Below are 14,033 nucleotides of genomic sequence, written 5' to 3'. Positions count from 1 at the left end.
AGAATAGTAAATGTAATAATAGAGATTAAGTTCAGAGTGCTTTACAAACAGAATAAAAATACAGCATTAAAATAGCCCTGCGCCCTCAATGGTGGAGTTTGTACTCCGTGGCATCCTCTACAGGGTGTGGTGCATATGTGTCACAGGTCAGTGCAATCACTTCTAAAGTGGTGCTGATGACAAAACATTATTATTATTATTATTATTATTATTATTATTATTATTATTATTATTATTATCATCAAGTCAAGCTAAATAACAATACTTCGTTTTAAACCCCAGACCAAAAAAAAATACCATGCATTTAAATAAAATACACACACACACACACACACACACACACACACACGCACATATATATATATATATATATATATATATATATATATATATATATATATATATATATATATATATATATATATATATATTGAATTCCCTATTGTGTTTCTAAGCCAGCTGCTCAGCGGCCCCAGTGCTTGGCCCTGTTTATTTCCCAGGCTGCTAGTTGCTGCCCTGAGTGAGCTGGCAGGGTGTTAAATATTAACCAGGGAAAGAGGAGCCGCTCAGCTGTGTGGCTGCAGCACTGGTTGGCTGGGCCTGCTGTCGTTACTGTTGCTGTGGAGCCGGCAGGGAGGAGGACATGGGTGATGCGGAGGGAAGCAGAAGGAGAAGGAAGAAGGTGAAAGATGCAGAAGAAGCAGAGAGCTGCAGCGAGAGAGGGAAAGCTGTCCCTGTTTTTAAATTGTAGGGTCCGCTGAGCACTTGGAGAAACCATGGCACACAGCTGCGCGTGTGTATGTATGTATGTATGTATGTATGTAAGTATGTGTGTGTGTGTGTGTGTGTGTGTGTGTGTGTGTATGCCTTTGCTTTGAATCACTTATTGGAAAAGGCAGTCTGCATGTTCTGGCTCCCTGTCACCTCCTCCTCCCCACACCTGCCCCCCACCTCACCTTGTAGCCCCTGCAGGCAGCCGGCTGTGTGCTGCGTATGAGTCACTAATCCCTTAATCAGACCCGGTCCTGGTCTTGTGATCGGGGCTGCAGTGGGCAGGCAGGAGGGGGGGTAGGTATAGCAGCTTAGCTCCTGTTGTTCTAATAACTTCTGCAGGAGGCCCCCTCATTGGTAAGGGGGGGGGACCAAAAAGAAGAAGAAGAAAATAAGAAAATTCTCAGGGTGTGTGGGGTCAGTGTGTGTGTGTGTGGGGGGGGGAGGATGGCACATGCACACATCACCTACACAAGAGCACACAGACACACACACAGACAGAGAAGAGGCTGTGACAGTGGTACGCAGTGGAGTGAGGGTGGGATACAGACCAGAGGGGCTAGAAGACCCCACAGAAGTCATGTGAAACTCCACCCTTACACCCCCTTTCCCCTATCCTTCTCTGATTCACACAGAAGCACCCTACACCCCCCACACCAGCTCCACTTCACTCCCTCCGCCCCCGGCGAAAGGGCATAAGGAAGCAAGTGTTTGCATGGATTTGCATGGACAGAGCAAATCACAGGACTCTCACGCCCTCCCACCTGCACCCAGGTTATGGAAATGGCCCCTCTGTCATAGATGGCCTGGAGCCCGAGCCAGCCTGTAGAGAGGAGCTGCTCTACAGAGACAGGACAGCTTTCAGGAGTGGGCACTGGCTGTGTGTCTTTCTCTCTCACACCACTGTGCTCTCCCTCCATCTCCCTCTTACTTCCATCTCTCTCCCTCTGTCTGTCTCCTTCTCTCCCTCCATCCTTCCTCTGTTGCTCCCTCTCTCCCTCCATCCCCTTTCCCTCTTCCCACTCCTCTCTCCCCTTTCTCTGTCTATCTATCTGTCCTATTTTTGGCAATGATGTTGTAAAGCACCCCTGGTAAGGCTATGTATATGTGTAGCAGGAACAGGAAGGAGCTACTTTGGAGACTGCGGCTCTGGAGGTGTTGGGTATGTCTCCAGCTTGCCTGTCAGCGCTCCACATCACCAGGAGAGAGCTGGAGTGTCCTTATTGAAGCTACAGATGTGTATGTGTTACCTGCCCGGCTCAGTGTCACAGTGTAGTGGAGGGGAGGCTGGAGACACTGACCCCTGACCCCTGACCCCTGTACCCAGGGTTGTGTGTGTGGTTTGCATTGCCCTCCGCACTTAAGTAAAAGGGGTTCAAAATTGCATTTCAGCTGTGTTGTATTCACTAGTGTTGTGGTTGTTTTGTTGTTTTGAATTGTTATGTATAAAGAAGGATAATTAAATAAAAAGTTAAAATTAAAACAGACCACATTGGTTCCTGAAATTCTCCACACCGTTAAGCTCATTAGATCTGTACAGAGCCAGGGCACTGATAAGCTGGTTTTAATCTTGAATCTCGAATCCAATCATGAACAGTTTGGCTCGATCCCTGGAATCGCAAGCTCAGAGCGCGAGAGAAAGGCCCCCAGAGAAGGGAAACAGTGTGGGCTGAGGCAGTAGGTAGTGGAGAGGGGCTGGGGGGGGGGGAACCTGTCTTACAGTGGCATTGTGCAGCCCCTGCTACTGTCCTTCAATGACGTGACTGAACCAAGCCGAGAGAGAGCCAAGTGGAGATAGAGTTCAGTCAGCACAGCTCTAGACAGAATTAACACAACCCAACAGACCATGTTGAACAAGTCATTGATTTAATTATATTGTTTTATTTGTTTGTTTGTTTCTTTTGTTCAGGGTGACTCTTACTCTATTCGTCACAAGTCACCCGGCACAGCTGCCACCCGGCACAGCCCTGACACGAGGCAGAGCTGCGGCACAAACAGTTGCAGTTCTATCTTTTCATGTCTTCCACACCGCTGCCCATCTCTCTGCTGCGGCATTGCTTTTGAAGGAGTGATTTTCCTTTATTATTATTATTTATTTATTTATTTATTATTTATTTTATATGTTTCCTTCTGAATCCCTGGCGTTTCTGGGGTGGAAGGGCTCCAAACAAGCTGGGCGGGGCCTGTTTGCTTAGTGATATCATTGAGGATTCTGGTGTCCAGGGCGGGACAGAGCAGAGCTTCAGCCTGTAAAGCAAACAGAGTCAGAGAGATAGAGAGAGAGAGAAAGAGGGATGCGGAGAGAGAGAGGGAGAAGGAGATGGAGAGAGAGAGAGGGTGAGGGAGAGAGAGTGAAACTGAAGCCTGTGAGCTACACAAGAGATAAGACTCACTGTAAATACTGCAAACAAAGAGCTGTAAAACACACACACACACACACACATATATATTTATATATATTTCAGTAAACACTGCAGCTTAGTGAATTGAAAGGTCACACACCTGTTTGCAAGTGGTGAGATGGACAGTTCGGGATGGAATTTATTGCTAATATACCAACCTGCTGCCTGCTGTCTTTGAACACTATGTACTGTGTGTGTGAGTGTGTGTGGTGTGTGTGTGTGTAAGGTGTCTGTCGTGCCATACGTGCACATACATCAATAGTGTGCAGTGTACAGAATCCAGTGCTCAGCCCTGGCAGGACAGAAGAAGCACACAATAAGACACATCAGATGGGCTGAGCAACTTGGCCTGATGCAAACACGCAATGCAGGGAAAGCTCAGGATCCTGTTTAGTATGTTGTGTGAGGGGGGCTGTTGTAGAAATGAGTGGTGGGGCGATATGTGCTGATATGGTTCCCGGCAACTCCTCAGCCACAGTGTGTATAAGGGGAGGTGTCCCTAAATTGTGGCCAAGCTCTCACAGCGCTGATAACGGTGGCACGATTGCTCAGTGCCTCGGCTCTGCTGGCTGGCTGGAGAGGAACAGTAGGGCAGGGACACCGAAATGTCATCCCATGGTACTATTGTAGCCCTCGCACAACACATATAATCTTCAGCATAAACTATATAGGTGGAATAATAAGTAGAAATGATTCTTTATTCAGTTAAGCTTACTTAGCTTACATACACATATCCCACTAACTGTAAACCAGGCAGTCATACACGTACTTAATTGTTTCGCTATGCAGTACCGCCGCCATGTGGCCACTCAGTGAAATGACTACAGCTGTGAATGGAGTGAAATTGAATTATCACAGAAACACTGTTTGTCTCGGTCGCTTTCTTCTTACGCGGTATTTTATTTCAAACAAATAAAACCGTGCTTGTGAATTTGCAAAATGTATTATACTGGTGATTTAACTTTTACATTTGTATTGGTTCATACCGGGTGTCGCTGGGTTTCAACTTCAAGTAAGACTATTTTCATTGGATAACAGAAACCCGGAAATACGTGTTGTTAGTCTTTGGATTGGATGACGCCAATGTCTTTCTTACAACAATACGCCGTTTAATTGGCTACTGTACAGCGGAAGTCTGAGATGGGCGTTTCCTCCGGGGTCCAGCTCTGGCGCTCTGATTGGTCCACCGACCCGTGTAGTGACGTGTCGGTGTAAACACGCTTTCTGGGCTCATTACGCTAGAATATCCAGATGGTCTGATTAATTAAAAACGTAAAGAGAGACATTATTACAGTTGCGATGGAGGTATGTTAATTGTTAAAATATTAACTTTATTTGACTGTCTGTTATTGATTCATGTATCTTGCGTAGCTGCAGGTTTTGCAAGTATAGAGTACTGCAGTGAAGTGAGCTTTAGCTAAATCAATGTGCACTTTTTACATTTAGTAATTGTGTAATGGAGTTGTGGGGTAACATAATAATAATAATAATAATAATAATAATAATAATAATAATAATAACTGAGTGATAAGGCAGTAGGTCTTTGTAAAATTAGACAGAGACAGGCCTGACGCTGTATCGCTGTGCAGTTCAGCTGTGCTGGGAGTAGCTGTGTTTTAGTTATATTTACCTGCATGTTAATATATGCAAAGTTTGTAATGTATTAGAAGCCAAATGTGATGGATATGCAGATGATCAAGCTTCTGCCCATAATGAAGATGTACATGCCATACTATAGGAAATCCCCCCTTTCTCTTGACACATACATCACAGAAAAATTTACGTTCTTAAAAGCATGTGTTTGTTTATATATTTCTGCATTTGTTTAGAGAGTGTGTATGTTGCCTGTCTTTCTGGTGTGTTTTATAACTATTGTTCACAGTTTTCTCTCTCTCTCTATGAAATCTGTTTTTTTCTCCACAGAAGTATCAGAACCTCCCCATCGACATCCAGACCAGCAAGCTGCTGGGTGAGTCTCTCAGATTTTATTTACATATTTCTTTCCGCAAGTTTTATTTTATTTTATTGCCGAGCTGAGATGTCCTGTCCCATTGGAACCTGACCCGAACATATAATGAACTGACCACCTGGCAGCACTGAGACACTAGAGCGAGAGAGAGGGACTCCCTTTGCACAGTAGCTAGAGACACGTGCCGGGTTCATATACGAGCAGCAGCCCCTTGTGTTCTGTTCTGCGTCGGCGCAGTTCATGCGGGGAATTCAGTACCTGAAATGTATCCAGCTGCTGTGCAATGGGACTCTATGCAACCCCCTGCTAAATGTGACCTCTGACCTCTGTGCTGGCAGACTGGCTGGTGGACCGGCGGCACTGTGGGTTGCAGTGGCAGGGCGCGGCCCAGGAGGTGCGGGAGAAGATCACAGCAGCCATGCAGGACATGCCTGAGAACCAAGAGATCAAGGAGCTGCTGTCTGGGGCCTGTGAGTGACAGACACACTGACAGACACAGACATACACATCCAGACACTTGCATTACCGTGAGCATTTTCAATATGTTTTGCTGCCACTTTATCAGACAGATACAGACATGTTCCTTCGGCTCTGATAGAAAAGCTGCAGACTATAAAACTCCTTTGAACCCCTACACATAAGCAGGTTTTCCTACATGCCAGCATCCACATAGCCCACTTATAGCAGCTGCCCCTGCCCTTATGCATCATTCACCCCAGAGCCACAGTATCTGTCCCTGTTGTAAACCCGGGCTCTGCTCATCAGATGTGTTGTTTCTTTGCACTTTGTGTTTCCTGCTTCCAGACATCCATTATTTCCACTGCCTGAGGATAGTGGAGATCCTCAGGGGCACCGAGGCCTCCTCGAAGAACATATTTGGCAGGTACTCCTCCCAAAGGATGAAGGTGAGAGGGTTCTTCACACAGACTCGCATTGTAAACCCCACCTCACCCCACCTCACCCCACCCCCAGGGTGCTGGTGTGACTCTGCTGTGCTGACAGTTGTTCTGTGTCTGTGTGTGTTTGTTTGTGCTTTTTTTCTCTCTCTCCGCTGGCAGGACTGGCAGGAGATTGTGTCCCTCTACGAGAAAGACAACGTGTATCTGGGTAAGGATGGAGTTGACTGAGTGAGCGTTTCTCTGTGTGTGACTGTGTCTGTATGTGATGCGTGTCTATGTGTGGTGTGGTGTGTGCTGTGCCATGCCATACTCACCTCTCCCCCTCTCCCTGTGGTGGCAGCGGAGCTGGCCAGTCTGTTGGTGCGCAGTGTGAGCTACGAGGCGCCCGCGCTGCGCAGACAGCTGTCTAAGGTGCAGCAGCTTCAGCAGGAGCTAAGCCGCCGGGAGGTGGACTGCCAGAGCACTGCTGCCGAGCTGAGGGAGAAATACTACAGCTCCTGCAGGCAGTACGGCATCACGGTGAGGGGCCAAATTGTGTCAGTGCTATCCCTGTGTCTGTGTCTGAGTCTCTGTATGTGTGGTCCAATGTGTGCCTCTGTTTCTCTCTGTCCTGTATCTCTCAATGTGGCCCTGTCTGTCTTCTGTTCTCCTGAATGTCCTGTATCCCCAGGGAGACAATGTGAAGTGGGAGCTGCAGGCGTTAGTCCGGGAGCTGCCAGCTGTGCTGGAGGAGCTGGGCAGGGAGGCGTACAGCCTGGAGAGGCCAATACAGCTCTACTCTGCCTTCACTCGCTTCGTCTGCGATTGGTGAGCACAGCCCGAGGAAGGGGTGGGGACGAGAGATGTGGTGCAACTTTGTAACTCTCTCCCCACACCACACTCTCCAACTTTCTCCCACTCCCTCTCTCTCTGCAGGTCTGACCCTGTGCTGCCCATGCTCAGTTTCTGTCAGAGCCGAGGGAACATCACTGTGTATGAGTGGAGGACAGGGACCCCCCCCATCGTCACCGAGAGACCCCCCGAGGAGGAACCGCCCCCCGACACCGTCACTGCAGAGACGGTAGGGACAGGCTGAGTGTTGTGCATTTGGGCAGAGTGATGGATGGACTCACTGGGTCCAGAATCCACAACAGTGTCTCTGTATCTGTCTCTCTGCCTCCCCTCGCCCTGTGCCCCATCTCTCTTAATCTTTGTGTCCTTATGTCTCGCTCTCTCTCCCTCCCACTTCCCCTGTGTCTTTGTATCCCTGTCTCTCCAACTCACTGTCCCCTCTCTCCCCCCCTGTGCTGCAGATCGACTGGGGAGACCTGGGCAGTGGTGAGGGGGATGGTGTGGACTACGGGGTCACTGCGGAGGACGGAGTGGACTGGGGTATCAGCCTGGAACCCACTGCTGAGGTAAGGGGGGGAGTGGACGCAGCTCACACTGTCACACCTTATGATACCAGCCAAGCAACTGAGCTGCACTAAACAAGATACTGCTGAACCAACAGCAATATATCTGCTGGTAGGTGGGACAGAATTCACTTAATTAAAGCTCAATTAACAAAAAAATAATTATTGTCAGCAGCCAGTAGTATTCAATACTGGACACGAACATGTGTATCATACAAGATGTATGCTTCAACCACTGTAAACATTTGTTTTGTTTTGTTTACACTTTATTCTCTCTCTCTCTTGATGTCTTTCTCCTTCCCCCTTTTCTCTCTTTCTTTCTCTCTTTTTCTCTCTCCAGGAGGCTGGTTCAGAAGGCATAGACTTGGGAGAGGAGCTGCTCAATCCAGTTGAAATTGAAGTGGTGGAGATGGGCACTGACTGTAAGACCCCTGTTTATTAATTTATTTCGTTATTTAGTAATTTATTTTGGAATGTGCTGTTGCTGATTTATTCTTCCCATAAGGCACCAGGGTTTTACAGTCCAGTTGCAATACTGCAATATTCTGAAGCCCTGTGCATTTTGTTTGCGTATTTATTTTTGAATCGTAAAACCTGTGATACTCTGGCCCCCCACAGTGTGGCAGCGTTTTTCACTCTTTTGTCAGAACTGATTCTAAGTTACTAAGAATTCAGTTAGTGGATGTTAAAGTTAATACCGAATCACTTTGGGTTCCCCCTGCTTTAAAACAAACCATATTACAACTGAGAGAGACTAAACACCACTGCACTGAGGGGAGAACAAAAAACACATTCCAAATAACTTAATAAAAATAGATCTCAATCAGGGGTGTAGTACCTCTTACTCCCACCAGGTGGCAGAGGCGCTCGGTCTGCCTCCAGTCGGCAGGCAGGGGGCAGATCTGGGGCCTGTGCCAGGGCTGGCTGGGGTTCCTGGGAGTTTTGTATTTTGGAGCGATGGTGGTGTGTGCAGAAGCTGCCAACTGGAGCCTCTGCTGTTATTCGCGCTGCCCTGGTCTCTGGCCTGTGTGGTTAGAGCCTCGTGCTGTGCCCAGAAAAAACCTATCCATTCTAATTATTCTAATTATTATTATGATGATGAAGATGTATTTGGAAGCTCTTGAATTCAAGCTGAGTTGCGAGGCTCACAGCAGCGCGCAGTGTGATTAGTGTACGACAGTGGTTTTCAAACTTTTTTGCCAGAAGAGGAAAAAAAACATGTCCCCGCGACCTCAAACAATCACATCTTCCGAGCACAGTTCTATAACGTCACAATAAAGCCTGGGTAGTAGATGCATACTAGCTTTAACTGCGTCACAGTCATTAAAATTAGACTTTGACGTTACTTGTAAAACCTTTTAAAATTAAGTAAAATAATAAGAATAATTAATGACTGTCTGGCTTTTGGGTCAGTTTCTTTCTTTTGTTTTTAACCTTGTCGAAAATCCCAGTGGCAGCAAGAATAGAACACTTATCTTACTCAGCAGTGGATATTCTTTGAAAATACTGACCCAAAATGATGACAAATGTAATGACTGTTGTCGTGTTTTCAGTGTGCTATCACAGGTGAGTTGCACCAACTTGTTTTCTTGCTTGGGCATCGAGTTTAGCTCCATTATTGATTCAGGATTTGCAAAAGCAAAAGGCTCTTTTCACCCAGCGCTTTTCCTCCTGGTTTGGAGCAGCAGCAACAAACCGACCTTGCGGATAATCCGGGTGCGATTATCTACATTCGAAACCGCTGTTTTAGATCACGTCGTGCGATAGAGGAAACTCACTGCAAACAAATAAGTCTTGCTTGATACAAGTAACTGATACAAATTATTGTGTAATGTTATTTTAAAACTAAATATATTTTATGTTTTTAATTGAAGTGCCTTATCTTCCGTAACCCAGTACTGGGTCACAACCTGTACTTTGAAAACCACTGATGTACGACACAGTCCCAGTTACAACTGTGCAAGTATTACACACACGCTTGTGCAAAGCTTTACAAAATCAGTCTCTACTCCCAGCACAGAACCCCCCACCCCCCCGCCCCCTGACTGGGCACAGCTGAGTGTGTACTTACTCTATACCTCTTGTCATGTGACAAAGTGGTGCAGGTTATTACTGCCATGACTCTGCAGCTCCATGCTGGAGGGCTCTGTGTTGTGTGCTGTGTGTTATTCTGTTGACAGCAGTGACAACGTGTCATGTCGTGCTCTGATGACGCAGTGTGTCATGCTGTGCTGTGGTGACGCAGTGTGTTGTGTCGTGCAGGCCCAGCTGGGGTGGCACGGGGGGAGGATGCTCTGTCTCTCCTGGAGAATCCCCAGACTCGTGGACAGTTCATTGACGAGCTCATGGAGGTACACTGTCTGTCTGTCTGTCTCCGTTTCTCAAAGTCCACATATCAGTGTTTCCTAACCAGTGCGCTGTGCTTCAGTTCATACAGATATTGTAAATAAGCCTAGCGCCTAAATGATGAACCCAATCTCTCTCTCTCTCTTCTCTTCTCTCTCTCCTCTCCCCCTCGCTAGCTGGAGCTTTTCCTGGCTCAGAGGCAGGTGGAGCAGGGTGAGGAGGAGGATGTTCTGGCCATGAGCCAGTTCCAGCAGGCCCCCCCCATCATCCAGAGCCAGACGCGGGACAAGGTGGGCTCCATGTTGGCCCAGGTGCGATCTCTACTCAAGCGGCTCACCAACCTGCGCATGCAGCACCTCTTCATGATCCAGGCCTCCCCACGGTGAGGGGGGGTTGGGTAGGGGAGGGGGCGTTTTGGAAGGGTGAAGGGCGGTGGGGGTGGTGGGGGGGCAGCAGGTAGGGACGGCTGGACTGAGGTGGGGGTAATCGGAGATGGCTGTCTGCTTTGTATCTTTCAACCTCTCTCTCCTTCCCTCCCTCTCTCTCCTCTCTCTCTCTGTCCCTCCCTGTGCAGCTATGTGGAGCGTGTGTCAGAGGTGCTGGGGCAGAAGCTGAAGCAGTCTGAGCTGGTGCAGGCGAGGGGCCGGCTGGCGGCGGAGCGGCGGCGGGAGGCGCTGCAGGAACAGGCCGCGCTGGAGCCTCGCATCGACCGGCTGGCACAGCACACCCGCGAGCTGCAGACCCTGGTACTGACCCATTGATACACTGACTCGCGGGTACCGCACACTGACTCACGGGTACCACACACTTAGCGATGGACGGACGGACGGACTGACTGACTGATAGATACACTGACATACTAGTACACTGATGGTTTCACTTGGTGGTAAGTTAATGACAGAATGTGTTAATCTTATTATGACCAACTGATGTGGAGACTAATTGTCAACAGTTAATGATTGTGTTTATGTATTTGTTTGTCTGTGTGTGTGTGTCTCAGATTGAAACCGACATCTCCAAACGGTACAACAACCGTCCCGTGAACCTGATGGGTGTCACTGTGTAGCTGCACCAGACCGCCCGTCCACCGCAGGGCCACACTGCCGCCCCTCGCTGTTAATAAATTATTCTATTTTGACTAAAGCCTTTTGCGCATCACCATTATTTTTATTATTATTATTATGGACACAGTCTTCCTTTTGGTTTAGTTTTTTTCTGTTTTGCTTTCTCCACCTGTTAACATGAGAATTAATCTGATAGTTTACTGGCTTGCTTGGTTTATTTGTTTTTCCGTCCACACTTTACTGCACTGTGAGTGCCGATTTCCCCCCCACCTCGTCTACAGCAACAACAGCAGCAGAACAAGCTGAGACATCCCCTGCACACTACTACTACTAATACTCTGCTACTACTACTACTGCTACTCCTCCTCCCATTACTACTGCATGCTACTACTAGTAGTAGTGGTACTACTGCTACTCCTATGCCTACTACTACTGCACAGTACTAGTGCTGCTACTGTCACTGCTACTGCTGTTACTACTAGTGGTACCACTGTGGCTACTACTACTAATAATTTATCTGAGCGTCCTGTGGATGCTGGGGGTTAGGTGTTGGGGGTGTTGGTGTGAGATGGCACTGGGGAGCATTGATGTGATGTGGCACTAGAGGGGGCTGGGGGGTGTTGGTGTGAGGTGGCTCTGGAGGGCCGGCCTGCCTCTTTAAGCAGGGCAGGTAAGCAGGCGGTCGGCCCGCTCTTATTTTAATTTCATAGTAGAGCGGCTTGATTCATGGCTGCGTGGCCCCGGCTCTGACTCCCGTAACGACTTTCTATCAGGATGAAAAGTGGACTGACAGGCCTCATTATTCCTGCTGCTTGTTATCGAGGGCCAGAGGAGGGACGGGCTCCGGGCTGCCTTTCAGAGCAGGGGGACAGTGAGTGATGGCTGCTATTAATCACCCTTCCCGGGGAGAGAACAGCACTCTCACTAGGAAACAGATAAGGTGTTATGAACTGTTTACAACGTTTGCTATCAATTAACGTCAACCGCCGCACCCTGGATGTAGACAGAATCTCAATTCCAGAGCCCCCTCCTCCTCCTCCTCCTCCTCCTCCCTCCCTCCCTCCCTGCTCCTCACTATCTCTCCCTCTCTTCCTCCCTCTCCTGCCACCCGAGCTGCTGCCTGTTGTCGACTCTACCTGCGACACCCCCCCACACATCCACATACAGTGATGCCTCACCTTCTCCCATTTGGGGGCTGCTTTGGTGTCTATGTGTGGGTCCCCCAATTCAATTTTGTTTTTTAAATTCACAAACCCTTTATTGAGCATCATGTCTCAGATTCGCAGTACCACCAGAGCTGTGGACATTGACACAAAATAAAGTGGAATACAAACAGGGCAGGTCCCTCTCCCTGCCTCTCTCTCATTCGCTGGAGCAATGAGGTTAATGCACACTGGCATGTCTTCAATAGCCGATCCAAGAAATGCCAAGACATTTGTGTTGTGAGAATGATGGTACTTATTGTTGTTATTATTATCATAAACGGGCATGGCGCCCCTCTCTCAACCCTGGCCGCGCTTGCAGGCTGTGTCTCCAGCTGCGTAGAGCTCTACTGGCAGTGACTCCTCCGGTGCACGAAACACTCAAGCCTCTTCAGACCTCCTCCATATGGGACCAGCACACGCCAGCACTGCATTTCATCTCCCCACAGACACGGAGAGCTCTGCCGCTGCCTGCTCCTTCTCTGTCTGAGGCTTGGGAATGGGCCGCTCGCACTGTTTTTAAACATATCTGATTGCATTCAGTTCTCACAACAAGAGCCCTCTACACCACTCCTCCTCCTCCCTCTCTCCCCACTCTCCTTCCTCCCTCCCTCCACCCCCCCTCCTTCCACCTCTTGTGCTTCATATTTCTCCATTACTGAAATATTTAAATACCTCTTGTACTTCTATTAAAAAAGTTCTGCACTATTTACCACGCCGGCTATCAATTACTGTCACTGCCGGTGCCCCGTCTCTACCCTAAAAACAGCGCCATGGAAATTCATTTGTCAAACTTGCCTGGAGGCTACGCTTGACTGTGTCCAAAAAGGACAAACTGTCTCGCTGGCGGATGAGAATGAATAAAGGTACTATGCAAATTGGTGCTTAATCTGCAGCACAGCACCAAAGCTGGCTGGGGAGAGGGCTCCATTACACCGCTTTGGTCATGATTAACTGTAGCGGCCAGATTGGCATTAACTCCTTCCTGGCTGTCTTTTTTTAAATTTTCTGTGCCTGCGGAGTGTGCGGCTCTCCTGCTGCCTCTTCATGCAGGCAAGGAGCTGTGGAAGACCGGTCTGGGAACGTTTCTGTTATGAATCTCAACGTTTTGTTTTTGAAGTTTTTTTTTTTCAATGGAAAAGTGGAATAGAACAGGGCCTTCCACCTCCATAACTGTTGTTTTCTTTCTGAGCTCTGAGGGAATCTTCTACTCCTTATTGCCTGCTTTATACAGATACCCTCCCCTCAGCCAGCAGATCATCACCGGCCCTGTGAGCTGCTCTGCTGTAACACCAAGTCTCAGGGAAGGGGGATCTGTGGGAGGGGGGTGAAAGTGTTTTTTATTGTTAATTAGCTCCAGCACCTGAGCCTGCCTGGCCCCTGTCTGCTTGAGGGTTGGCTTGATGCAGAAGCTCCAGTATGTCCATGCCTTGGCAGTACAGATGAATCTTAATCACAGCCAATAAAGCTTTCTTGAATGCAATCTGAACTGAGAAGCTCAGGAGCAAACTAGTGTGCCAGGTGGGCAGGGCAGGGCAGGAGAATCTAGTGCAGTTTCTGATTTACAGAGGGATTACGTTTCCTTTAGAGAGCTCATATACACTAGTATGAGACATTACACAGGGCAGGGTCCGCTCCAGCAGCCACTGCCCCACACACATGCTCACTCACTCACACACTCTCTCTCCCTCACTGCCTCCTGCTCTCACACTGTCTTACACACACACTCACTCTCTCACTCACTGTTGCCAAGGACCAGTGTGCTGGACCTTGTTTGGCCTGCTTAATAAAGCAGCACTGCTCTCCTGGGCCTAAACACCTCCTACCTAGGCAACAGACGCCATGTCTTCGGCCCTCCTGCATAACTCCAAAGACCACAGTGGCAGATCTGAGCTTTTTTTTTTTAAGAACTGGGAGCTAGAAAGGTTTAATACTGTATTAGCAGATCAGTGTGAGTGTAAAGAACAGGAGCAGAGACATGGGACC

General features: G+C 48.3%; 1 protein-coding gene across 1 annotated transcript; it reads left to right on the top strand.

Annotated features, from left to right (window-relative positions):
- The first annotated feature begins 4,353 nt into the window (after positions 1-4,353).
- Positions 4,354-10,924, top strand: cdk5rap3 (CDK5 regulatory subunit associated protein 3). Its single transcript, XM_066698833.1, has 14 exons — positions 4,354-4,478; positions 5,097-5,142; positions 5,481-5,612; positions 5,947-6,047; positions 6,201-6,249; positions 6,382-6,560; positions 6,712-6,848; positions 6,957-7,101; positions 7,334-7,438; positions 7,776-7,857; positions 9,698-9,786; positions 9,958-10,163; positions 10,356-10,527; positions 10,782-10,924. Exons 1-14 carry the CDS (start codon positions 4,473-4,475, stop codon positions 10,845-10,847), a joined length of 1,515 nt encoding a protein of 504 aa, XP_066554930.1. The 5' UTR covers positions 4,354-4,472; the 3' UTR covers positions 10,848-10,924.
- The last annotated feature ends 3,109 nt before the right edge of the window (positions 10,925-14,033 follow it).

Source organism: Amia ocellicauda, chromosome 3 (genome assembly GCF_036373705.1).
Source record: "Amia ocellicauda isolate fAmiCal2 chromosome 3, fAmiCal2.hap1, whole genome shotgun sequence".
In the NCBI taxonomy this organism is placed as follows: Eukaryota; Metazoa; Chordata; class Actinopteri; order Amiiformes; family Amiidae; genus Amia; species Amia ocellicauda.
The sequence above is the reverse complement of the archived record's forward strand: the minus strand, read 5'-3'. Positions and strand labels throughout refer to the sequence as shown.

Bases quoted from the DNA above. Each gene is read 5' to 3' on its own strand.
- cdk5rap3 (XM_066698833.1), top strand. The intron at 7,439-7,775 runs GTAAGGGGGGGA...TTCTCTCTCCAG, and splicing joins GCCTGGAACCCACTGCTGAG to GAGGCTGGTTCAGAAGGCAT. The intron at 9,787-9,957 runs GTACACTGTCTG...CCCCCTCGCTAG, and splicing joins TCATTGACGAGCTCATGGAG to CTGGAGCTTTTCCTGGCTCA.